Below are 25,809 nucleotides of genomic sequence, written 5' to 3'. Positions count from 1 at the left end.
GTGGCTCTGATCAGCTTCCCTTCCTCCCCAAATCCTTGTCTGCAGCCCCTGGCTGCTCAAAAAGGAGGAACCACCCAGCCCCTGCCCCACTCACCCTGACATGGAGTTGGTTCTGTGCTCAGACTTGATCCCCTCTTCCAGGGAATTCCTCTGTGAGCTGCTGTTCTCACTGAGCTCCGAGGGCCTGGGAGAGAAAAGCCCTGTGAGCTGCAGCACCACAGACTGCACACCCAGCAAGGGCTGGGACAGGTCCTGAGACAGCAACAACTGCTCCAGGGTGAAGGCACAGCCATGCCCACTGCTGTGAACACTGCTGTGGGCATCTCTGAACATCCCCATGAATATCAGAGCTCATTTCCTGCAGCTGGAGGTCAGCCAGCCACTAACACATTCATTCATTCACACAAACAAGTCTTTCCTCAGTTTTTCTAATAAAAATTTTGTTGGGCTTTCTTTTCCTCTGGATCTTACCCTGGGAACTTGGACCTCAGGCTTGGTTTTGTTAGATGTGGCACAAATTCCAAACAGAGGGGCCCAAGAGAGATTCATCCTTGAGAACACCAGTCACCTGTCCTGATTTTACACCTCCATTAATTTATTATTACAAGTTCTTCCACAGGATGGGCTCTGAGGGCTGGAACCTGACAGGGAGTGCTGGGGGTGGCCCCAGCCCTGACTTTTACTGCTCTTCCAGCATGACAAAGGTTATTTCAAGAAACACAACCTCAGTCTCTTCCACTGCCTCCCCTGCATTCCAGCAGGAATAAAAAACAACTGAAAGTCACCTGCTGGATCCAGCCCTCCTGTCCTTCAGCATCCCATGTCCCAGTATGAAAACAGGAGGGATAAGTGGGACTTCCCAGAGAGCCAAGGAGCTGTGTGTGACTGCTCTCCTCCTTGGAGCTGCCTCACACAGCAGGGGCAAGCAAAGTCTCAGGGCATCACTATGTGAGAATTCCTCAACTGAGACTGGGCAGAAACAACAGAGAGAAATGAGATTCCACGTGCCAGGGTGTGTTCCAAAAGTGGAGAGGGGAATGTCTGTCCCAAAGACTTCAAAGGTAATAACAGCTTCAGCTTTACCCTGGTGCATTCCTGGTTTATCTGCAGCCTTTGAAAACCCTGTTCTCATTCCTCAGTTCTATGCCCAAGAATTAGGAAAAAAACATCAAGGTAACCTGGAGGCCAAGTGCCAGAGAACTGGGAAACAAAAGCCTAAAAAAAAACCCCAAACCTGTTTTAGTGCCTTGAAGCCTCTAAAAATCAACCCCTCTACATGTCCTTGAAGGAGCTGCTCCCTGAAAAGAGGGAGCTGGATAACTTGGCCTTTTTTGGGAAGAAACCTTCCCTGAGCATGGCAGGGACAGTCTGGATGGGGTGGATGGGGGCGAGGCTCTGCCTTACCGAGCTGCTGCAGCCTGGCTGCTCCTCCCGTTCAGCCTCTCCACCTTGTACTCCACGCCCTCGATGATGACGCTGGACTGCAGAGCCTCGGGCGCCTGCCTCACCTCCTCCTCCTCCTCCTCAGCCTCCTCCTCCAGCAGAAGGGCTCGCTGCTGCTGCAGCTTGCGGGCTGCGAGGGAGACAGGTGTCAGCTCAGAGCTCAAAGCAGCCACTGGGCCCCCAGGGTGTTAAACTCTGGGCAGGGTTTAACACTGAGCCCCCAGGATGTTAAACTCTGGGCAGGGTTTAACATTGAGCCCCCAGGATGTTAAACTCTGGGCAGAGTTTAACACTGAGCCCCTAGGATGTTAAACTCTGGGCAGGGTTTAACACTGAGCCCCCCAGGATGGTTCCTCTGGGCAGGTTTAACACTGAGCCCCCAGGATGTTAAACTCTGGGCAGGGTTTAACATTGAACCCCCAGGATGTTAAACTCTGGGCAGGGTTTAACACTGAGCCCCCAGGATGTTAAACTCTGGGCAGGGTTTAACACTGAACCCTCCAGGATGTTAAACTCTGGGCAGGGTTTAACACTGAGCCCCCAGGGTGTTAAACTCTGGGCAGGGTTTAACACTGAGCCCCCAGGATGTTAAACTCTGGGCAGGGTTTAACATTGAGCCCCCAGGATGTTAAACTCTGGGCAGAGTTTAACACTGAGCCCCTAGGATGTTAAACTCTGGGCAGGGTTTAACACTGAGCCCCCCAGGATGGTTCCTCTGGGCAGGTTTAACACTGAGCCCCCAGGATGTTAAACTCTGGGCAGGGTTTAACATTGAACCCCCAGGATGTTAAACTCTGGGCAGGGTTTAACACTGAGCCCCCAGGATGTTAAACTCTGGGCAGGGTTTAACACTGAACCCTCCAGGATGTTAAACTCTGGGCAGGGTTTAACACTGAGCCCCCAGGACGTTAAACTCTGTGCAGGGTTTAACACTGAGCCCTCCAGGATGTTAAACTCTGGGCAGGTTTAACACTGAGTCCCCAAGGATGTTAAACTCTGGGCAGGGTTTAACACTGAGCCCCCAAGATGTTAAACTCTGGGCAGGGTTTAACACTGAGCCCCCAGGAAAAGGAATCACTTAACAGGACACACTCGTGTGCACACATCCCCACGTACCTTCCTCCTCCTTCATTTTCTTCAGGTCGTCCTCCCCCACCAAGGACACGCGCTTGGGAGGCTTGTCCAGGTGCTGCTGCTTCACCTCGATCTCAAAATACTTCTGCCTCTCACGGAAGGATCTCTGCTCAGGGCTGTGCTGTCCCCCAGGGCTGAGTGCGGCCACCTGCAAGAGACAGAGCACTGCCCAGTCCCCACTGCCCACAGCACTGCCCATGGGCACCCTCCCCATGTCCCCCCAAGCCTTACCCTGGAGCTGCCCCCACTCTCCTCCTCCCCAGCCCTCCCACACTGTGATCCCATTCCCCCATTTCCCCATCCCACCTTTCCTGCACTCACCTCCGAGGCCATCCTAGTGTTTTCTGTGCTGCTCTGACCAGACAGCTCCTGAGAACAGAAACAAGCATGTTGTACAAGGGAAGTTTCCAGCCACTCCCCAGCCATGTGTCCCCAAGGCCAGAGGAGCTGACACAGGCTCCTGGAACTGTCCCAGAATTCAGATTTAACCAGGTTTAGCAATGGCCACGAGGATTTATGTCAAACAGAACCAGGTGTGACAACTTTTGAAAGGGCACAAACTGAAAACCACGGGAAACAGGCACAAAACAGGAGCTGGTGGGAGCTCACATCAAAGACAAAACCACCCAAAGTTTACTTTAAAGAAGCAGAGATGCCATGAGAAAGAATGACATCTGTATTTACTGGGATGAATAACAGAATATTGGATGAACACAACCACAGGGGGAAGAAAGCGATCCCCAAAATCCATCTGTGAATGCATAGGGGTAAACTGAGAACTGCAGACAAGTTATGGAAGATTTTATAATTAGACAAACTGAAAGGACCCACAAAAAGAGAGCAACACGACCTCTGGCTTTATCCAAACACACTCCAAAAACTAATTCAGAACTCAGAACTGGAGTGGATCTGCCTGAGCAACCTCCTACAGCTCTGGAGGCATTTGAACAATGCTCTTGGACCCATGGTGGGATTCCTGGGGGTGTCCTGGCCTGGATTCCAACAATCCTTGTGGGTCCCCTCCAACTCAGGATGTTCCAGGATTCTAACATCCAAGGCTGCCTTTGCAGGGGGGTCTGAGGCAACGACCTCCAAAGCCTGACCTAGCCTGGACTGTCCCAGGACTCAGCTAGATGGAGGGGAAAGGAAGAGAGTTCCAATGAAGATCAAAATCCATTAAAAAATGTCTCAGCACAGGTTTAGCCTGAAGTCTGGAATTTCAGAGTTCCTTTGCATGAGACCAGCATGGCTGTAAATCCCAGTGTCTGGGGAGAACAACAATGCTGAGATCCTGTGAGCTGCCAGGACCTGACCCAGTCAGGACGAGCACCTGCATCACCAGCACACTCCAGCTCCCCCAGGAGCTCAGCACAGCAGCCTTCTCTGGAGGGAACCGATCCCCCTGCTCCCCCTGTGCCCCCTGGGCTGCTCCCACCTGGCTGGAGTTACCTGTGACCCCAGCAGGGGCTGGGACAGGGGCACTGCTGCAAACGTCTTGTAGGCCTGCTTGACATTGATGGGGACCTCGTCAGGGGAGGGCGGCGACGGTGGCCGAGGTTTGTGCTACAGGGACAGACAGGAGCAGAGGTGAGCACAGCTGGGGACAACACAGCCCAGCTCCTGGCTGCAGAGTGGGCATGGAAAGGAACGTGTGGGGAACACACAAGGAACATGTGAGGGACACGTCAGGAACAAGGCTGCTCCTGAGCCTTGGCAGGAACACGAGGAGCAGAGCACTGCACACACACTGGACACAGCAGCACAGGTCACAGCCCTGCTCTGTTCCCTGCATGCTGAAGGAATGGATTTTGGTGGCACAGATCTTCAGTGACATGATGGGAGTGTTGTGACAGATCCTCTGGCCAAGGGCTCGCTGCTGTCCCAGCCCTGGAGGATTTCCACCCAATTCAACCAGCAAGTGCCTGCCTGAGTCAGGGTTTTTTGGGCTAGGACAGGACAGCTACACACTGACTCTGACTTCTGTTTAGGGCTGAACAAAATTCCCTCCAGTGTCCTTGTCTTTAAGGTCCCTCCCAACCCAAACCACCCTGTGACTCCAGCATCTGAGATGTGGAGATCTGCTCTCATCTCAAATCTTCCCCCTGCAGAATTACACTTACTGGGAAACATCTGACAAGGTCTGAGGGGACCTTCCTACAGCTTCTCACTGTCCTTGCAGGTCCCTTCCCCTCCTGCCACCACTGGTGACCTGCTCAGAGCATCTCAGAGATGGAAGGGCTGGGGATGACACCACAGCTTTCCTTCTGCTGCAAGGCAACCCCGTGAGCTGTTCATCCCTCCAGCTGCACCAATCCAGCTCCTCAGTCCTGGATTGGGGTAAATAATGCTGTAATGATGCTCCTGCCTGGGCTGAAGCACAGCACAGTGAGATCAGAAGAGGCTGGTAAGTGTGAACCCTGTGCAGTTCCATGGATTCTGTACAGCTGTCTGCCTGCAAATCTGTCTCTGTTTTGGTATCACACTGCACCATGAATTTCATGGAATTCATGATGGTTTGTGTGGGAAGGGACTGAAAGCTCATCCAGTCCCTCCCCCTGCATGGGCAGGGACACCTTTCACTATTCCTTCCACTTTTATACTGAAGGGATGTATTCCATCATGGCAAAGACCAAAATACCTGAACTTTTCTCTCCCATCAACAAGCGGCCCAAGGAGCTTGAACCTTTGAAAACCAATCATTCTGCAAACCATGAAACCCATCAGCAGGATGGCATCAGCTTTTGCTCCAAGGTGCCAGGCATCTACCAAAGTTCTGTAAGATTTATGTCTCCACAGAACTCAGCAGCTCACAAATACAACTCTAAACCTGCACCTGCTCTGGGGATTTTGGCCACAAAAGCTTCAGCACTGCTGACAGCTGGGACAGTTCAGAGAGACATGGGGGAACTGGGGAGAAATGAGGGATGCACTGAGCTGTGAGGAGTGAGGATCCCTTCTCAGGGAGCTCAGACAGGAGCAGGGACTGCACCAGCCCCAGCCCTGGGAGGGTGTCAGGCTCACAGTCACCCTGGGAGGGTGTCAGGCACAGTCTCCCCAGGCAGTGAGGGTGTCCTGCCCCACAGCTCCCCGGCACACACACACTCTGGGGAGGGAAGCCCAGCCACTTACAGAGCTGAGGGTCCTGAAGCTGGGCTCGGGCTGCTGGAAGGGGTTGGGGCTGTCCCCCTGCTCTGCCCGCTGGGGCGCGGCGCTCGCTCGCACGCGGGACAGGGGCTGGATCACGCCAGGCTTGGTCTGCTCCAGGGGCCCGGCACAGGAGGGGAGGGCAGAGGAAAGGGGGAGGGAGAAAGAGAGAAGAGAAAGGAGCAGTTAGGGCAGTGAGCTGTCTGCCATGCAGGTGAATAAACAAACCCATGCCATCCATGCACCCCCACTTGTTCCCTCAGCCAGGAGGGGTTACACAGCACCAGTGGATTACAGAGAGGGCCAGGACAAAGGAAGCACCAGCAGCAGCTGCAGGGGCTTGCAGGGTATGGTAAATGCTGGGAAGGTGTGAGCACCAGGGCTGGAAGTAGGGAATGTCAGTCAGGAATGGGAACTGGCAGAAGCTGTTGAGTCAGGGCTCTGAGGAGAAACGCGGTTACTGAGCACAGGCAAGAGTGTAAAACTTGTCCTAGGTGTCACCATCACTGCTGGATGTTGTGTGGGAGTGAACAAAGCATCTGCAGCTAGAGAGAGTGGCAGCAGGGACTGGGTAAGCCAGCAAAACCTGCAGGAGGAAGCTGTGAGGGGAAACGGAGTACAAGCTGCAGGAACAGTTGTGTTGGGATTTCAGAAGGACCATATTTACGACCTGATGCATTTGTACAAACTGGAGGCATAGTGGAGGACTGGAGGAGACAGAACAGGAGCCAAGAGGAGGAAGAAACAAGCCCCATGTGCTGGGGGTGCACAGGGACACCACAGTCAGGTCCCACAGCAGCTGTACTCACTGATTTACTCTCATCCTGAGATGTAATGAAGTTAATGGAAGCCTGCAAACAGAAATACAGGGGTAAATCTGGAGTCCACCCTGAGAGCCTTGGGTTTACCCCTGCCCCACTGCCCACCCTGTGTGGGGAGCTCCAGGTCACACAGAACCCCCAAACCCTGCAGAGCCCACCTCCATGTGCCTCTCCCAGCACCTGTGCTACGTGAGGAGGCCCTCACAGCTCTCTGCACACCTCCAAAGTCTGCTCCCAACTCTGGGACAGTCCTGGCCCATGGGCACTGCTCCTCGTCCCTAGGCAACATTCCCAGGGCACATCCTCTGCTCCTGCCTCATTCCCTGGGCACAGCTCCTGCTCCTGGTCCCTGGGCACATTCCCAGGGCACAGCCCCTGATCCTGGTCTCTGGGCACATTCCCAGGGCACATCCCCTCATCCTAGCCCATGGGCACAGTCCCTGGTCCTGTCTCCTGCTCACATCCCCAGGTCCTGGTCCCTGGGCACATTCCTGGGGCACAGTCCCTGCTCCTGCCCCATTCCCTGGGCATATCCCCTGCTCCTGGCCCATGGCACAGCCCCTGCTCCTGGTCTCTGGGCACATTCCCATGGGTACAGCCCCTGCCCCTGGGCACATCTCTAGCTCCTGGCCCATGGGCACAGCTCCTGCCCCATTCCCTGGGCACATTCCCAGGGCACAGCCCCTGCCCCTGGGCACATCTCTAGCTCCTGGCCCATGCTCACAGTCCCTGGTCTGTCTCCTGCTCACATCCCCAGGTGCTGGTACCTGGGCACATCCCCTGCTCCTGGTCCCTGGGCACAGCCCCTGCTCCTGGTCTCTGGGCACATCTCTAGGTCCTGGCCCATGGGCACAGCTCCTGCTCCTGGGCCCTGGGCACAGCCCCTGCTCCTGGTCTCTGAGCACATTCCCAGGGCACATCCCCTGTTCCTGGCCCATGCTCAGTCCCTGGTCTGTCTCCTGCTCACATCCCCAGTTTCTGATCCCTGGGCACATCCCCTGCTCCCGGCACATTCTCTGGGCACATCCTGACCCCATGGCCCACTCCCTGGGCACATCCAGACCCCATGGCAGGCTATCCTGACCCCTGGGCACACCCTGGCCCGTGGCACACCCCCTGGGCACATCCCCACCCTGCACACTTGCCCCCAGCCCCAGCAAAGCCCCCCCCAAGCACTGGCGGTGCTGAGCCCCGGGGGGAGCCCTGGGGGAGCCCTGGGGGAGGCAGGGCAGGGCAGGGCAGGGCAGGGCAGGGCAGGGCAGGGCAGGGCAGGGCAGCAGCAGGAGGAGCAGCCTGGCAGCAGCACACACAGCACTTACAAAGCGTGTCTCCCTGCCGGCCAGGTGAGGGGGCCGGGGGGCTGCGGGCACCTGCAGGGCACGGCCAGGGGAGAGAACGGGAGAGAAAAGGGAGACACTGGGTTTTCCACGGGAGAGGAGCAGAGACACTGCACTGCTGGGGTCCCCTCTGCCCTGCCTGGCACACACACAGCCACCACAAACTCCTCCTGCCTCCCCCACCCCCGGCAGAACCTGAGACCAGGCACCAGAGCCAGCTCAGGACAAACGATTCCAGTCCCTGGAGGAGTTCTCTGAAATGAGCCAGGAAATTCTGGCTGGACTACGAGATGTTGAAACCAAAGAATTTACATTAAAATGGATGGAGCCAGAAAATAAGAGACAAAATTCCTTGGAACTTCTGCTCTGGAGCAACAACCTGAAGGTCAGGACTCCTGAATCCCCAGAAAAGGAGAGCTCTGGGGATGGCCAGCCTGGAGAAGAGAAGGCTGCAGGGAGACCTGAGAGCCCCTTCTACTGCCTTAAAGGGCTCCCAGAGAGCTGGAGAGGGACTCTGGATTTTGGGAAGACATTTTTTCCTTCAAGGTGAGGCCTCAGCACAGGGTGCCCAGAGCAGCTGTGGCTGCCTCATCCCTGGAAGAGTCCAAGACCTGTTTGGACAGGCTTGGAACAACCTGGGACAGTGGAAGGTGTCCCTGCCCATGGCAGGGGCTGGAATGAAACTGCCTTGAAGGTCCCTTCACACCCAAACCATCCTGGGATTCTGTCAAAACCAATCTCAAAATTGGCACTTGTGGTGAAAGGAAAATTTAGAATTAATGCAGCTGCTGTCAGAAATGTAAACAGGGAAACACAGCTGGAACAAAGGGCTGGAATGGGAATAGCTCAGCTGTAACAGCATCCTCTTCTAGCCTTGAGGAACACTCAATTCCCAATGAGCCAAGAACTGCAGGAGGTGTGAGACAGGCTGAGGAGGAACAGAAGATGGACTGGAGTGCTGCTCCTCCTGGTCCTGCCCCTGCTCCTGAGCCCCTCACCTCACCCCAAGGAGACTCTGCTCACCTCAGAGCTCCTGTCCAGCTCTGAGAACTGAAATGGGGCACTGAGGACCAGGCAAGTGCCAGAGCTGGTGGGGAGAGTAGCTGGAAACAGCTGGGCTCCAGAAGGAGCACAACAGACCCAAAATGGACAGAGAACAAATTACAACTGGCAATTCACTCTGGCCCCCAGTATAAAACCCAGTAACAGGCAATGACTGCAAAGGGAAAATTGGAAAATCTATTTAAGTTCATTTAACCTCAAAAGGCTCCACTGAGCTGTGACACCTCCTGGGATGGACAGGGGATCAAAGGCTCAGATATTGAAAAGGAAAGTTCAGAGATAAATAAGGAATGGGAACGTCAAGGGCTAAGAGGAAATGTTTATAAAGAAAAAAATCATCAGGAGTTCCAAGAAACACTTCCCATTCCAGAGGGAGAGCCTCCAGCAAGGAGCTGCAGCAAATCCCACACTGAAGTGGCTGCAGCAGAATCCTGCCCCCCTGCCCAGCCCTGGGCTCTCCCCCAGGCTCACACAGAGAGCCAGGGCTGCTCTGCACACCTCTCACCACGGGCAGCCCTGCTCCACACACCCAGGATCCTCTCCCAAATCCTGACCCTTCCATTTCTCACCACACACCAGTGGCCAGGATTAAAGAATCTCTGTAAAGGCACCGCTCCAAAATCCATTCCCTCACAATTAGGTGTTGTAGCCCCTCATCACCCTGGAATTAAATTACCTCTCAGAGCTCATTTATGAGCAGCTACTCACCCCAGACACAGCTACTCACCCCCCTGAGACACAGCTACTCACACCACTCTGAGACACAGCTACTCACCCCCTGAGACACAGCTACTCACCCCAGACACAGCTACTCACCCCCTGAGACACAGCTACTCACCCCTCTGAGACACAGCTACTCACTCCCCTGAGACACAGCTACTCACCCCAGACACAGCTACTCACTCCCCTGAGACACAGCTACTCACCCCTGAGACACAGCTACTCACCCCTCTGAGACACAGCTACTCACCCCTCTGAGACACAGCTACTCACCCCTGAGACACAGCTACTCACCCCAGACACAGCTACTCACCCCTCTGAGACACAGCTACTCACCCCTGAGACACAGCTACTCACCCCTGAGACACAGCTACTCACCCCCCTGAGACACAGCTACTCACCCCTCAGACACAGCTACTCACCCCCCTGAGACACAGCTACTCACCTCAGACAAATCTACTCCAACTCCTGAGACATTTTGAGGAGGGATTTGTTCTCTTTTCTCTTGTTCCCCGCTGTGCTGCATCCCCTCCACCCTGACAGAGTCACTCAGGGATGGAATTGCCCTCGGCTCCCTCTGTCCTTCACCCCTGCCGTGCCTCCCTGCCTCTCCCACTCCACCTGTCCTGGGGCCAGGCTCACCTGCGGATTACTGGGAGAATAGGGGGAGTCACGCCTGGAATTTCCTGTCCCAGACTCGCCCACGGGAGCCTGAAAGAGAGAAGACAGAGCTCAGGACAAAGCTGGAGGGGCTCTGGGACACCCTGGACACCCAGGAGCCAGGTCAGCAGGGCCCAGCAGCAGCTGGCACACGCCACAGAGCACTGGGAGCAGCGGGGAATGACCTTAAACCAGGAACCAGGATCGCATCCCAGCCCTGCTGGATCAGCTTACAGCCCCTACCTCACACGGAATTCCCTTCCCAGCCCTCCCAGGCAGGGTCAGCTCCAGGCAAACACTGAGCACGGAAAGCTCTCCTGGCTCCCAGCTGAGCCTGCCCCAGCGCTGGGCAGAGAGCAGGAGCCTCCTGCACCCCCAGCACGCTCCACAAGCCTCAGGCAGGTCCTTGGGGATTTAGGAACTGTTCAAGCAAACCTACAGGCACTAACAGCACAGCCATGCACACTGTCAGCTGAACCAGGGCAGGATTTTCACACACCAAGCATGGAGTGACCTGAAGTTTACACTGCACCCTGCTCTGAGCTCACCCGGCTCCACACCCGAGAAATTCCTACCAAGGAACCAAAACACCCCCACGATCCCACAGCTGAGGACTGGGTTTGTGGATTGCTTGGTTTATCTGCTGTGTGTGGGGCTGTTCTGAGTTTCAGACCTCCCAAAAGCCTTGAGAAGGAGGAAGGAGGGTGGTGCTCATCTGGAGTATGGCACCTTTGGGATGCTGCACCACGGGTTCCTGTGCACCAGCAGGAATGTCAAACACAGATTTCCCAAAGCAGAAAGCAAACTTTTTTCTTGGAATTCCAAAGTCTTACTCTACCTCCAAGTGTCACTTGGATGAGCAGCTCCTGCAGCTCTGCTGTGCTTCCCAGGCTGTGCCCAGGCCCAGGAGCAGCAGCACTGATCTCTGCCAGCTCCAGTGCCAGCCCAGCGGGCAGGGACAGCCCTGGGACAGCCCTGCTCCCAGCCAGCCCCAAGGGACAGCAGGGACAGCCCTGGGACAGCCCTGCTCCCAGCCAGCCCCGAGGGACAGCAGGGACAGCCCTGGGACAGCCCTGCTCCCAGCCAGCCCCGAGGGAAGGCAGGGACAGCCCTGGGACAGCCCTGCTCCCAGCCAGCCCCGAGGGAAGGCTCAGGTGCCACGCTGTCCCTGGCAGGGCACACATCCCCGTCCCCAGGGTGTTAGTGGCTGCAGGGATGCAGGGCCAGGTTTAGTAGGGGCAGTGGCCCGGGAGGGTGAGTGCATGCCACACACTGCACGCTGCTTGCCTTGGAGTACAGGCTGGTCTTCAGCACGCCCCCCCTGCCATAGCCCAGGGGCGGCCCCCCCAGGCCAGCCCTGCCCCTGCGGTTGGCCACCACAAAGGGGTTCTCACTGAAGGGGATGGGCTGCGAGTCGATCAAACACTCTGGCGCCTCTGGCAGCTGCTCCTGGCCCGGGGGCCACCCCTGGGGCTCCTGCTGGGGGGGCGCAGGGGGCCGGGGGGGCTCGGTCCCCGCCGGCTCTGGGGACACTTCCCGGCTGTCCCACGCCACGGCAGGGGACAGCACCGTGCAGTCACCCTCCATGCTGCAGCTGGGCTTAGTGCACTCAGCGGGCTGAGAGGAAACAAGGATCAGAGAGAAAAAAGGAGAGCAGAGTAAAGAAGAGGGGGGAGAAAATACAGAGCTGAAGGACAGAGGGGAGAGTTCCAGCGCTAATGCCCACACTCCATCCCGACCCCCTCCTGCTCTGCCAGCACTCTGAGACCCCCATCACTCCCAGGAGAGGACCTTGCTGTGCACACACATCGGAGCTGACAGCTCCCTGCACTCCCCTCCAGCTCACACACAGCTCCAGTCCCAGCCAAACCCACCTGGACAAGCCCACGCTGCCCCGCTCGCCTCAGCACAAAACCCACAACAGCTGGGCTTGGAGGGCACCTCTGGAGATCCTCCAGCTCATCCCCACTTCCCTGAGCCCCAACACCCATGGCCCAGCCTCTGCTGCCCCCCCAACGCTGCACAGTCACAGCTCAATGCACACAGCCCCAGGGCAGCCCTGACCCTCCCTCTCAATGCACACCAGAGTTTGTTACCCCAGCCAGAGCCTTCCTCAGGGCAGCAGGGACAGCCAGAGAGCACAGACCAAAGCTTCCATCCAAGTGCCTCCAGGGAGCAGAAAGAGCTCTCCCGCTCACAAAAAATTCTTCAGCTCCTGTGTCATGGCAGCGCTCACCAAAATAGCTCTCAAGGGTGGGCTGGTGACTACAATGGCAGCTGGGAGGCTCAGGAATTTTGGAGGCCCTCCCCTAACCCCCAGCCCAACCTCTGTGGCTGCCTCATATCGTGTTTCCTCGCCAGTGAAGCCTGTGCTACCCTGAGAAATTCTGCTGTTGTGGCTGTGTGATTTTGCAGTGTAAAACCCCTCCTTTTAATAAAACCCCTTTACTCAGAGTGCCAGAATGCCTGACAGCTGATGGGGAGCCTCAGCCCCTGTTTGGTTCTTGGACTGACTGGAGCTGGGCTGGATCTGTGTCTCACTGCAGCCCCAGCTCCTGCTCTAAGGTTTCCCTGGGAGGGATTCCTTGCTCCCTCACCGGGGCTATTCCTGTCAGACAAGCCACAATTTCTATTTTGGGCAAGCAAAAATGTGGGCAATGCAGCGAGCTTTCCCACCCTGCAGACTGAACAGACACGTGCTACCCTGCATCCTCCCTGGCACTGAAAGAAATCCAATTTCAATCCCAGGAAGAGTGAAAAAAAAGAATCAATGGCAAGAAACTGAAGAGAAAGAGATTCAGAACAGAAAGTGCAGGTTGCTAATTAACTAACCACGGTGACCTGGTATTGAGACATGTCAAATCTTCTCCATTTCTCACAGCCCAGAAAGCAAAGCCAGACTGATAATTTTGCTGTCATCAGCCCCTCATGGGTCTGGCTTTCATTCCTGTCCAATGCAGAAGACAGAGACTGTAGCAGCTCTTTGGCTTCTGTAAGGGAGTGTCAGAGTCACAGAATCCCAGGATGGTTTGGGTGGGAAGGGACCTGAAAGCTCATCTTGTTCCACCCCCAGGCTGCTCCAAATCCCATCCAACCTGGCCCTGGGCACTTCCAGGGATGGGGCAGCCACAGCTCTCTCCAGAGCACTGGGTGCATCCCTCAAACAAGCATTCCCACACCTCCAATGGGAATGTTCAGTTTGGCTCGTGACAGTGGACAAACAGAACGGGCATCTCAGGAGCCTCTGTCAAACCCTGCTCACAGAGGGACCCAGAGGCAGCCACAGCTTGATCCAGGACACACAGCCTGCTCCCTGCTCTGCTGGCTGCTCCTGGGGACTCCTCATGGCCAATTCCACCCACAGTGGCAGTGGTCAGATCCAGAGTGGACAGATGGACCTGCACCTCCTCTGCTCCACACAGGAACAGCTCCCTGCAGAGCCTCGTGTCACACAGGAACAGAGGCAGGGCTGGTGACAGCTGGACAGCACAGGCACCCACGGCCCCTTCCCTGCAAAGGGACATTTATAGAAGGAGCCCAGCCCCACATTCCCGTGCCTGGCGTTCCCAGCTCAGGCTGCCTGCAGGGCACAGCCCCAAATGCTGCTCTGCTCTGCCCTGCACCCAGGCAGCTGCTGCCTGGGGCTGACTCTGCCCCTCTTCCAGCTCCTGAGGGACACTCAGAGATGCTAAAAATAAACCCTTTCCTGATAGTGCTCTGTTGGGTGAACAGCAAGAGGGAAAAACCAAAAGCTGGGAAGTGTGGGAACAAAAGGAGGCAGAGCTGGAGCCAAAGCAGAGCTGCCATTGGAGCAACAAAGAGAACAGGAGAGGAGACCTCTCCTGGAATCAGATGGAGACAGGAAAGGTGAAGAGGTGATCCTGAAACACCAGAATGGGATAAGGGCAGCAAAGGGAGCTCTTGCTGCAAAGGAGGAAAGGAAGAACACTGAGATGTGTGAAGGAGCAGAATGGGTATGAAGGAAAGATGAAAGACAGAAAAGGAGAGGTGAGATTTTAAACAGCATGTACAGAGGTAACTTTGTAATCCGTGAGGTTTGTGAAATCTGGAATTCCTCTTGGCCACTACATGAGGGACTGTCAGACAGGGCACAGGAGAGGAATGTCCAGGGCAGGAGTCACAGCACACAACAGGACACAGAGCCACAGGGCTCAGCCACCTCACTGCTGCAGGCACAGAGCCTCAGGGCAGGCTGGGGTGGAAGGGACCCTGAAGGGACCCTGAAGGGACCCAGTGCCACCCCTGCCACGGTCAGGGACATTTCCACCACAGCACCACTGGCAGATGGCTCCAAGCACCATCCAACCTGCCCCTAAAGTTTTTACATTTTTAATACTTTCAGTTTTAGCATCCTCATCCCTCCCCCTTCCCAAACACCATCCCACAATGGATTTACAACTGAGCTGTGCACACAACACTGCCATCACTGTGCCAGGAAGAATCCTTCCCTCTCTCCTTGGCAGCTTTCTGGAGCCTGTTCCTTCCACAGCAAATCCCTGCCGTATCCCACTCACATCCCCTTCTCTCCCACCAGGCTGCTCTTCCTGCCTGGTTCCCAACTCTGCTTTTTGCACCCTCTCAAACTTTGCCACTTCCCAAAAGGCAAAGCTGCCTGGCTCTTGCTCTTCTCATTTTCTCATTCCCATCTTTCCTGCTCAGCTCCCTCCTGGTTCAGTGCCCGAGTCCCCACGGTTCTGCTCCCAGTTTTCTTTGGCAGAGGATGCTGTCACCTCCCACACCACAGCACGTGGAGGGCAGGTCATGGAAGGATTTCCCTGTGGGAATCACACCTCCCCAGCCCCCCAGCGCCCCTGAGGGACCCCCAGCCCCCACTCACAGCACGGTTGCCTCTCTGCAGGCCACTGCTGGGCAGCGCTGCCAGGGTCCGGTAGTCCAGGCGCAGGGGCTCACTGGGGACACTCTGCAGAGGGGGAAAAAACCACAAACAGCAGTGACAGTCAGGCCCAAGGTCAGCCAAATCAATGAGGAACAGCAGAGAAAGGGAACCCCCTCAGTAACAACCACGGCCTTATCTCCAAGCTCATCAGAGCTCCCACTGCCTGGAAAAAGAGCTGGAATTGTCCAAAACAACCAGGTGAGCTCATGGCAGAGCCAGGCTTGAGAAACCCCCCAGAGAACGTGTCCCTGTGGGCACCCAGTCCTGCTCAGAGCCCTCTGCTCCTCCTGCCCCCAGGCCACCTCCTGATGGAGGAGAGGACGTGCCACACCTGCCTGCTTGCTCCAACAGCACCTGGAATGACTGGATCTGGACACATGGACCCATGCAAGTCTGCAGTTCCCCTACAGTTCCTTTTTCCAACCTTAACTCACACTCACTGTACAGCTTCTTTCAATTTTGCTTCCCATGTATTGCCTTTCTAACCCTAAAGAGAAGCCAAGGTTTCTAACCCAGCCCATTTTCCTCAATTCCCTACACATTTCTTCAGTTCTGATCTCTTTTCCCCAAAGCCACATCCTTTTAGGGGAAGGAGTGGGGAACACAAGCCTTGGGGAACAAACTCACTCTGGGGACCTCTCCAGCCCTTCCCCTGTGCTGCTCACCTCTGCTTCCTCCTCAAGCTGCTGCGTGGCTGCCTCCCGCTCCCTACGCATCCGCTCCTTCAGGGACAGACAGAGCCAGAGCCAGAGCAGAGAGACAAGAGAGAGCAGAGAGGTCACACACACGTGCTGGGCAGGACTGAGGGGACACAGGGCAGGGCCAGCACCAGCACAGGGGGAGCAGGCCCCAGCATGGGCACTGCGGAAGGAGGAGCTGGAACTCGGCACTTGGTTACTGGCAGCAGAAAGGACAGGACAGAACTGTCCCTGGGACAGGACAGGGACAGGCACAGGACAAGATCTGGGTGCCACAGGGGAGAGGCAGAGCAGGTGTCCCCGAGTTCCTCAGCAGGGACAATCCTGGGGAAAGCAAGGAGAGCTGCAGTGCCCCCAGGCATAAGACACACCAAAGGAAGAGGAGTTTGCTCCCTGCTGGGAGAGACACCTTGTTGGAGCACAGACAGGACAGGCTGGAAGGGAATGGCAGAACAAATCCACAGAGTACAGCCTTGCTGGCTTGGAGCCTCACCTACACCAAGCACACACCAAGGGACACAAAGGTCAGCTAGCCAAGGCCAGCCTGTGGCCACTCAGCACTGCAGAGAGTGACCAGTGACTGACCCCAACAGCCCCAGGCACAGCCTTGCTTCCAGGATGCAGGAGGAAGGAACAGAGCAGGACTTGTCCTGCGGACTGGATATTTCTGTGACTTGGCACCTGGGGCAGAGCCAGGCCTGGGGACAGCAGCATCCTTCCCTTCTCCTGTCCAGGGAACCCCCCAGCTGCTCCTCCCAGGCAGGATGACCCAGAAATGACACTGGGAGCATGGGAGGGGGAAGGCACTGAGAGGGAGTCAGCTGAAAGTTCTGCTGGGCCCTGATCTTCCACAGATTGCAGGCATTACAGATTCCCACTGCCCCACATGACCCCCAAGCAAGGATGAGCAGCATGAGAAGTCACTAATGCTCCCAAAAGGGTACTGAGGGATATTTCAGGTGGAGTTTATCCTGAATCTGGTTATGCTTGCTTGGCCAGGGGCTCTCTGCAGGGGGAGGGCTCCAGGTGACACTGATCTGGCGTGTGACCCTTCCCTGAGGTCATTTCTGAGGAGTGACAGCAGCACCAGTCAGCCCAGATCCATCTCTGACAACAGCTGGGGAGGATCTGGATTAGGACCAGAAAAGTAACCAGAGCCAGGAGAGAGCACCAGGAATCCACCCTCAGAGGTGCTGACACTTCTACTGGAAACTGAATCATCACAGAACTGGAGGCAAGAGGTGACAGCAGGGAATGGGCTTGAAAACTTCTACCCTGAGCAGAGCAAAGGCATAATTGCTCCAGTTATTCAGTTCTCAGCTTGCTGTGGGCCAGAGACACGTTTGGTCTCTATTGCTCTGGTGCAAGAATGAACGTGAAATGTTGAAGAGTAAGAAAAAATGGTCCAAAAATGGTGACAGAAACCACCAGGGATCTGGCACTGGAACTTCCTTCAGTATCCCAATGGCCACCACGGAGTGCTGGCTCCATCACTGGGATAGATTCAATCATCAAAACCAGTTTTAGAGACATGATCCCAGATTCAAGGTGGAACAAGCCCAGCAGAAAAACATGAAAAAGTCTTTGCTCAGGGGCCTCAGGCTCCCAGGAGGTCCAGGGAGCATCCACTGCTGCCTCCTCCTGGCACACCAAGGGAAGGGGCACCAAGATATATTAGCATTTTTTACAATGAGATATGGCCACGGCTACTGCACCAACCAGACAGGGGTTTTGACCCAGGTATTTTTAAGTAATCTCAGTATAAATTTTGGCAAAGTCTTTCTCTGCCTGAGCCTGGACAAATGTCACCTGCTCAGCCTGAGCAGCACAGTTTGGGGCCACCCTTGGTGTACTCACAGGTGTTGGGATGCTGACACTGGCCCACACTTCCTGAAGCCTCCTGGACTATTCAAATCCATACATCCACATTCCAATCCAAACACTGCCAACATTAGATGGCAGGACTATCCTTTGCTCAGACAGAAATACAACAAAATCAGGTTTGCTGAAACTACAACAAACCACTCTGAGTTCCTTCCCAGGCAAGGAATGAGACATTTTGCAGGAAAAACCCAAATCTGATCTGAACTGCCTCTGCTCTGGGCTGAACCAAGAGAAGTGCTGAGGTCCCTGCTACCCAAAGGGGTCAGGAGGGTTTGGGTGGGAGGAGACCCTTCAGGTGATCTTGTCCAAGCCCTGCAGCGAGGGATCAGGGTGAAGATCATTCTGCAATTCCATCCAGAACTGCCAGCCTCACCCTGCTCTTGTGGGGCAGCAAATGTGAACAAGCTCAGGAACTGCAGCTGCAGAGAACCCAGGGAAACTTCAGGTGTATCTGAACCAGAAACTGAGGAAACACCTGAACAATGCACACACACATCTGCCAGGAGAGCAGATTCCCACTGACAACACTGAGAAACTCAGTTTTCTCTTCTTCCACTGTCTGGATAAATTACTGTTTTAGGAGGGATGACTGGAAACTCTGAGTGCTCAAGAGCTTTGAGTCTGCTGATCTGTTTCTGTGAAATTCTCCTTCTGTGCAAGGCTGAGGCAGCGGGCAGAGACACAAAACTCTCACAGCAAAGCAGAAAAATGGCCAGGTGAACTGAGCAGCACAGAGCTGTGAGTGATAACAGCATCACCTCTCCACTCAGGGCAGCTGGGAGCTGTGTGCTCTCACCTTTGCTCACAAAGCCTCTGTCAGTCACAGCTTGCTGGACAGAGAAAACTGATTAAATTTGGGACTTTCAAGCTCATTGGCCATTTTTCTTGAAGCTCCAGCTTGGCCAGGAGGTACCAAGCAAGAAACAAGGGTGGTTTTTGGGAATACCACAGAACATCACAGAGAGGTGCACAGAGAGTTACAGCAGAGCAGAGCCCTAGCAGAGCCACTGAAGAGAGGGAATGGGGCAGAGATCCACCCCATGGCACTGACAGTGGGGCAGAGATCCACCCCATGGCACTGACAGTGGGGCAGAGATCCAGAACACCCCATGGCACTGACAGTGGGGCAGAGATCCACCCCATGGCACTGACAATGGGGCAGAGATCCACCCCATGGCACTGACAATGGGGCAGAGATCCACCCATGGCACTGACAGTGGGGCAGAGATCCACCCATGGCACTGACAGTGGGGCAGAGATCCACCCATGGCACTGACAGTGGGGCAGAGATCCACCCCATGGCACTACAGAGCTCCCCATGGCACTGACAGTGGGGCAGAGATAACCTGTGACACCTTCTCTGGGACTCACAGGCTCAGCAGAGCCACTGCCACACACAGATTCTGCCACACAAATCATCTCTCACCACTTTCTCCATTTCTTCTCTCTCCCACTGAGTGGCTTCTCTCACCATTTCCATCTCCTAGGAGAGAGCAGAGTTAGAGCCACCTCACCCAGTGCTCTCTCCACACCTGCAGCACTGGAACCTCCTGAAGGTGTCACAGCCCCATCCTGTGAGCTCCTGACGGTGCTGGCTCCTGCTGATCCCCTGCCATGCCCACTGCACAGCACACCCAGGCTGCAGGCACCAAGGCAGGCACAGAGATTTCCACTCTGCAGCACGCTCCCAGCCAGCCCAGCGCTCACCTTCTGCAGGATCTCCAGCTCCTCGGGGCTCAGGTCCCGGTCGATGGAGGAGATGCTCTCCAGGCTGTTCTTGCGCCCGATGCCAGCAGCAAAAGGGTTTGCAATGATTCCTGGGGACATCTGCAAAGCAAACAGCAAATCTCAGCTGCTGCAGGCCCACAGAGTGCCCCTCCAAACACTCCCTATTCCAGCCTCCAGATACACAGTACCAGCACAATCCCAGAACCAGAACTCCTTCAACAACCTGAAACCTCATTCCACAGAATCCCAGACTGATTTGGGTTGGAGGGGGCCTGAGGAGCATCCAGCTCCATCCCTGCCATTTAGGCTGACAATTGTTAGGGGAACCAAGGCCTAAGTAAGCTGAATTTAAATTCATCCAGGTACAAGAAGGGGATAAGGTGAGCAGGGACTGGCTCCATGCTCTGCTGAGGGATACAAAAGCTGACTAGCAAAGCCTTGGAAACAGCAATCTAAGAGGGCACAGCATTGCTCCAGGGAAGTTTTACCCTGTGGGGAAAGAGGAACATCAATAGACAGCCAGACCATTTGTTGTAAATGTAACACTGGCCAAGAAAAAACAGGCACAAATAGCCTAGTGAAAATGAGCTTGAAAACTTATTTTTTTCAGTGTAGTGTTATGGTGGGACAGTTCTGGAACCATAGGAAAAATACAGTCTGAGGAACCACTGCTTTTCTGCACTGGAGACCCCCTCCAGCCAACATCACAGGTCAGACTCTGAAATCTGGGACCTCAAAAAACCAGTAAAAAGTACAGCTAAAGTTTGGGAAAGTCCAGGTTTCTGTGAAGAGAGAAGTGGGGGCTGTGTGGGGGCTCTGAGGTAGGGCAGTCCCCGCTCACCTCGATGGCAGCCGCGGCCTTGGGGTCGAAGCCGTCGCACACCAGCACGAGCAGCGCGTCGCCCACGCCCCGCAGGATCTGCACGGCCTCCGTGTGGGTCATGCCCAGCAGGCTCTGGTGGTTCACCTCCAGGATCCGCATCCCCACCTTCAGGCGCCCGTCCCGGGCGGCAGCCCCGGAGGAGCTCACCTGGAACACACCGAGCGTCACCGCGGGGCAGGCAGGACAGCGAGGGGGAGGACGTGGAGAGGGCAGAGCCTGGACAGGCTGCTGGGGAATCACATCTTGGATGTGAGATTAAACACTGTGAACTTGAAACGTGCTGACCCAAGGAAAGAAGGGAGTGAGAAGGAAAAGCTGTCGAAATGCAATGGACACAGTGGAAAAGCAAATGAAGACAAACTAAAGAGGAAGGAGGCAGGGATCAGACATGGAAGAGGAAAAGCACCACTTTGTCTCTTGGTTACCACAGGGAACACCAGAGGCAGGAAAATCCCTCTGGACAGGACAGCTAGGAGAGGTTGAGAGGAGTAACAAACTCGAGGGAGAGCAGGGAAGTTCAGGATTTTGGTTCTCTGCAGGTTAAAACAAGTATTGAAAAAACAGGGAGGGAGATGGGGTAAATAACTCTGTGCCACGGCTAAACTGCAAACCTTCCAACCCCCAATGCTGCAGGAGACAAAACCCAAAATAACTGTCAGCTAGAATAATCCCAGGTTTTCTTTTCCTGCTGTTACAAATGTCCCAGGTGAATGTGCAACTGTCACTCTGAAAGAGGGGATTTATTCTTTTAACTTCAGAACCCAGAAAAAGCAGTTATAGCCATGTAACAACAAATTCTGAATGTTCCCTTGCCTTAACAGCAGCCAATTACCAATTATCAGGGCTGACTGCCAATTATGGAGTGTGTTCAGCCACGAGGATAACTCCCATCAGTTTCCACCCCAAAAAACCAGCTGAAGAGGGAGCCAGTGACACTGAGGTGAACACCCAGAGTCCTCTTTGTCAGCAGCAAGACCAAAATGACACCACTTATTGCTGTGCTCTGCTGCAGGCAAAGAACAAGCAATAAAAACTCTTTGGAAAGGGTTGGGAGGAGCATAAATTGGTAAGTAGAAGGTTGAACAAGAAAACACGTAATTTCTGGAGGAAAAGTGGTGTGAGAGGTATGTGGGACACGAGCAGTCACCCAAAAAAGGAACAAAGTCACACACAGGTGCATGGCACGGGAGGTTGGGAATTCCTGATGCTTTCCATGAAAGGAGGAAAGAGCTTGCATGTCTAAGTGGGCAGCAAGCCACAGGCACAGGGGCACCAGCAGGAATGTGGGTACAAGGAAAGATGTGTGGGTTTGCATTATAGAAAAAACCACAAGAGCAGAAACACAAAGCAAAATAAGGCAAGCAGGAAATAAAATAATTATCTGTGCTGCTGTAGAGGAGGAAATATGAAAGGACAAGGTCTTGTCTCCTTTGCTGGAGGGAGAATCTCCAGAAGTGGTGCAGTGGAAGCTGAGAGCACACTCCAGCACCCCAGGGATCTCCCCTGTGCTGCTCTGGTACCTTGGAGATGAAGATGCCCTCATCAGTGGGATCAAACGGATTGCCAGCATGGCCCTTTGCTCCACCTCGGATGCTGATGCCCAGCTTCTCTCCTGGAGCCTTTTCAATGCAGATTTCCTGGAAAAACAGAAGTTCAGCTGAGGGAACACTCCTGGGAGTGACCACAACTCTAAATGCCCTGAAAAGGGCCTGAATTAGCCCCATGCCTCACTGGGCAGTTCATTCCTTTACGCCCTTTTCTGCGCCCTGCTGTGACAGAGTGACCACTGGAGACTGGATTCTGCCGAAGGAGAAGGAAATTCCAACCAGGAGTGTGGCTGTATCCTAGTCCTAGAGCTCCAGCCTGCTAAGAAACCATCCCAGAAACCCCCCAGCAATGACAGCACCCACCTGCATCCCAGGTGGATTCCTGCTCACCCTGGTGAACTCTTGGGTGCTGGATTCCCACAAATTCCTCACTCAGCACCTACCTGCATCCCAGGAGGGTCCCTGCTCACCCTGGTGAGCTCCTGGGCATTGGATTCCCCCCCAAACCCCTCACTCAGTATCCCAGGAGGGTCCCTGCTCACTCCTGGCTGTGGGATCCCCCCAAACCCCTCCCTCAGTATCCCAGCAGGGTCCCTGCTCACTCCTGGCTGTGGGATCCCCCCAAATCCCTCCCTCACTATCCCAGCAGGGTCCCTGCTCACTCCTGGCTGTTGGATTCCCCCCCAAACCCCTCCCTCAGTATCCCAGGAGGGTCCCTGCTCACTCCTGGCTGTTGGATTCCCCCCAAACCCCTCCCTCAGTATCCCAGGAGGGTCCCTGCTCACTCCTGGCACTGGATTCCCCCAAACCCCTCCCTCAGTATCCCAGGAGGGTCCCTGCTCACTCCTGGTGCTGGATCCCCCCAAACCCCTCCCTCACTATCCCAGCAGGGTCCCTGCTCACTCCTGGCACTGGATTCCCCCCAGCCCTCACTCAGTATCCCAGCAGGATCCCTGCTCACTCCTGGCCGTTGGATTCCCCCCAAACCCCTCCCTCAGTATCCCAGCAGGATCCCTGCTCACTCCTGGTGCTGGATTCCCCCCAGACCCCTCCCTCACTATCCCAGGAAGGTCCCTGCTCACTCCTGGCCGTTGGATTCCCCCCAAACCCCTCCCTCAGTATCCCAGCAGGATCCCTGCTGACTCCTGGCACTGGATTCCCCCCAGACCCCTCATTCAGTATCCCAGGCAGGTCCCTGCTCACTCCTGGTGCTGGATTCCCCCCAAACCCCTCCCTCAGTATCCCAGGAGGGTCCCTGCTCACTCCTGGTGCTGGATCCCCCCAAACCCCTCCCTCAGTATCCCAGCAGGGTCCCTGCTCACTCCTGGTGCTGGATCCCCCCAGACCCCTCCCTCAGTATCCCAGCAGGGTCCCTGCTCACTCCTGGCACTGGATTCCCCCAAACCCCTCCCTCAATATCCCAGCAGGGTCCCTGCTCACTCCTGGTGCTGGATTCCCCCCAAACCCCTCACTCAGTATCCCAGCAGGGTCCCTGTTCATTCCTGGCTGTTGGATTCCCCCCAGACCCCTCCCTCAGTATCCCAGCAGGGTCCCTGCTCACTCCTGGCACTGGATCCCCCCAAACCCCTCCCTCAGTATCCCAGCAGGGTCCCTGCTCACTCCTGGTACTGGATTCCCCCCAGACCCCTCATTCAGTATCCCAGCAGGGTCCCTGTTCATTCCTGGCTGTTGGATTCCCCCCAGACCCCTCCCTCAGTATCCCAGGCAGGTCCCTGCTCACTCCTGGTGCTGGATCCCCCCCCAGCCCTCCCTCAGTATCCCAGGAGGGTCCCTGCTCACTCCTGGCTGTTGGATTCCCCCAAACCCCTCTCTCAGTATCCCAGCAGGGTCCCTGCTCACTCCTGGCTGTTGGATTCCCCCCAAACCCCTCCCTCAGCATCCCAGGAAGGTCCCTGCTCACTCCTGGTACTGGATTCCCCCAAACCCCTCCCTCAGTATCCCAGCAGGGTCCCTGCTCACTCCTGGTGCTGGATTCCCCCCAGACCCCTCCCTCACTATCCCAGCAGGGTCCCTGCTCACTCCTGGTGCTGGATCTCCCCAAACCCCTCACTCAGTATCCCAGCAGGATCCCTGCTGACTCCTGGCACTGGATTCCCCCCAGACCCCTCATTCAGTATCCCAGGCAGGTCCCTGCTCACTCCTGGTGCTGGATTCCCCCCAAACCCCTCCCTCAGTATCCCAGGAGGGTCCCTGCTCACTCCTGGCACTGGATCCCCCCAAACCCCTCACTCAGTGTCCCAGCAGGGTCCCTGCTCACTCCTGGCACTGGATCCCCCCAAACCCCTCCCTCAGCACCCACCTGCATGCCGGGGGGCGGCGGGTCCCTGCGCACCAGCATGCTGAGCTCCTGCCCGTTGGCCAGCAGGGCGTTCACGGCCTCCTGGTGCGTGGCGTGCCGCAGGTCGATGCCGTTCACCTCCAGGATCCTGTCCCCCACGCGCAGCCCGCTGCGCGACGCCAGCCCCCGCGGGATCACCTGGGGAGACACCCACAGCTCCAGCAGGGATCCATCCTCCATCCCTGGAGATATCCCTGGGCATGCTCCAACCCTGCAGGCCTGTCCTGACTCCTGTCTGCAGAGCTGATAGTGGGAACACTGGCAAAGAGTGAAGTGGGGTGTGCTTTGAAGTGCTATTCCATACATTACTCTCATATTCCAATTTAATCTGAACCAATCCTGTGCCAGTGTTGCCATCCTTTTGCCTGTGACTGTAACCAGGACTGGCAGCACCACTCCTCACCCAGTGCTCTACAGGAGCTCCTGAGAGCTACACAGGGTCTGAACAAATAACCAAACCTGTGTTCCTGGTGAAATAAAAATCAGCAAGGAAAGGGTGAAATCTCTGAGCACGTGGGCAAGCAGGGATGGTGGGAAAGAGTTAGGCAGGCTTGGAGAAGAGCAGATGCTGCCCCATTGACCTGCTGATGCACTGCAAGGAAAACCACGGGCATGTGACCTGGCAGGCACCACTCTTAGAATTCCAAACAGCCCTTGGCAAGGTGAGAACCCAGCCACAGGTGCCAGGAGTCAGGTTCAGCATCTCCAAGTGACAAAAGAAAGGGCTCAGCAGGGATGTCCTGTCCAGCATCCCTATCCCAGTGAGTGTGGATGGGCAGGACTGTGAGGGAATGGGCTGTAGCCAGTGGCCAGAGCCTGTGTGCTGTCCCTGGATGGCATGAGCTGATGTCACCCCTGGAATGGGAGCGTGGGATCAAAGGACACTGGCCTGAGTGCAGCAGAGCAGCTCTGGGTGCCCCAGCAGTCACACTCAGCCCATCAGCACTTTCCCAGTAATGACTGGCTTTCTGCAGTGCCAGCATCTTCCCAGGACTCATTAAAGCCAATATGAACTCAGTAATTTCAAAAAGCTAACTGGGATCCTTCCAAAGGGTTCAGCACGGATTATACAGGTTTGAGGCTTTCACATGCCCTCAGATGGCTCCAGCAGCAGCACATCCAGCACAAACCACCCTTCACACATCCCTCTCCTGTGCCCTTATTTCACAAATCCATCCTGTACAGCTGGACTCACACCAAAATCCTTCACCCTAATCCCAATAACCAGGAGCACTCAGAGCAGCTCTCCTGGGACTCTACCTTGGAGATGAAGACACCTGGCTCGTGAATCCCGAAGGGATGGCTGGAATGGTCACTGCCTCCCACGATGCTGAGGCCCAGGGGACCACCTGCTTTGACCAGGTGGATTTCCTTAAGGGAACAAGAGGCAGCGTCAAAGGCAATCCAGGATATCACATACAGAGCACAGACACTGACAAGGGGCTCCCCATGTGGGATTCTGCAACCTGGA

At 55.6% G+C, this 25,809-nt stretch overlaps 1 protein-coding gene across 15 annotated transcripts in view; it reads right to left on the bottom strand.

Annotated features, from left to right (window-relative positions):
- Nucleotides 1-25,809, bottom strand: part of SCRIB (scribble planar cell polarity protein) — a 94,126-nt gene that overhangs the window by 14,593 nt on the left and 53,724 nt on the right. For 5 of the 15 annotated variants that reach the window (XM_033086660.1, XM_033086975.1, XM_033087046.1 and 2 more), the window contains 17 exons: nt 25,599-25,709; nt 24,300-24,476; nt 21,953-22,069; nt 20,391-20,579; nt 19,529-19,648; nt 19,248-19,304; nt 15,905-15,961; nt 15,180-15,263; nt 10,304-10,372; nt 7,862-7,912; nt 6,531-6,572; nt 5,707-5,832; nt 4,027-4,140; nt 2,899-2,946; nt 2,560-2,725; nt 1,405-1,573; nt 95-184 (listed from right to left, as the gene is read on the bottom strand). In XM_033086660.1, coding sequence (XP_032942551.1) covers nt 95-184; nt 1,405-1,573; nt 2,560-2,725; nt 2,899-2,946; nt 4,027-4,140; nt 5,707-5,832; nt 6,531-6,572; nt 7,862-7,912; nt 10,304-10,372; nt 15,180-15,263; nt 15,905-15,961; nt 19,248-19,304; nt 19,529-19,648; nt 20,391-20,579; nt 21,953-22,069; nt 24,300-24,476; nt 25,599-25,709 — 1,787 coding nt within the window. The remainder of the gene's footprint in view (nt 1-94; nt 185-1,404; nt 1,574-2,559; nt 2,726-2,898; nt 2,947-4,026; nt 4,141-5,706; nt 5,833-6,530; nt 6,573-7,861; nt 7,913-10,303; nt 10,373-15,179; nt 15,264-15,904; nt 15,962-19,247; nt 19,305-19,528; nt 19,649-20,390; nt 20,580-21,952; nt 22,070-24,299; nt 24,477-25,598; nt 25,710-25,809) is intronic. The other 10 variants (XM_033086843.1, XM_033051050.1, XM_033087022.1 and 7 more) reach the window with 9 other exon arrangements.

The sequence above is a fragment of the Catharus ustulatus genome, chromosome 1 (assembly GCF_009819885.2).
Source record: "Catharus ustulatus isolate bCatUst1 chromosome 1, bCatUst1.pri.v2, whole genome shotgun sequence".
NCBI classification, from domain to species: Eukaryota; Metazoa; Chordata; class Aves; order Passeriformes; family Turdidae; genus Catharus; species Catharus ustulatus.
This window is presented reverse-complemented; position numbering and strand designations above follow the sequence as displayed.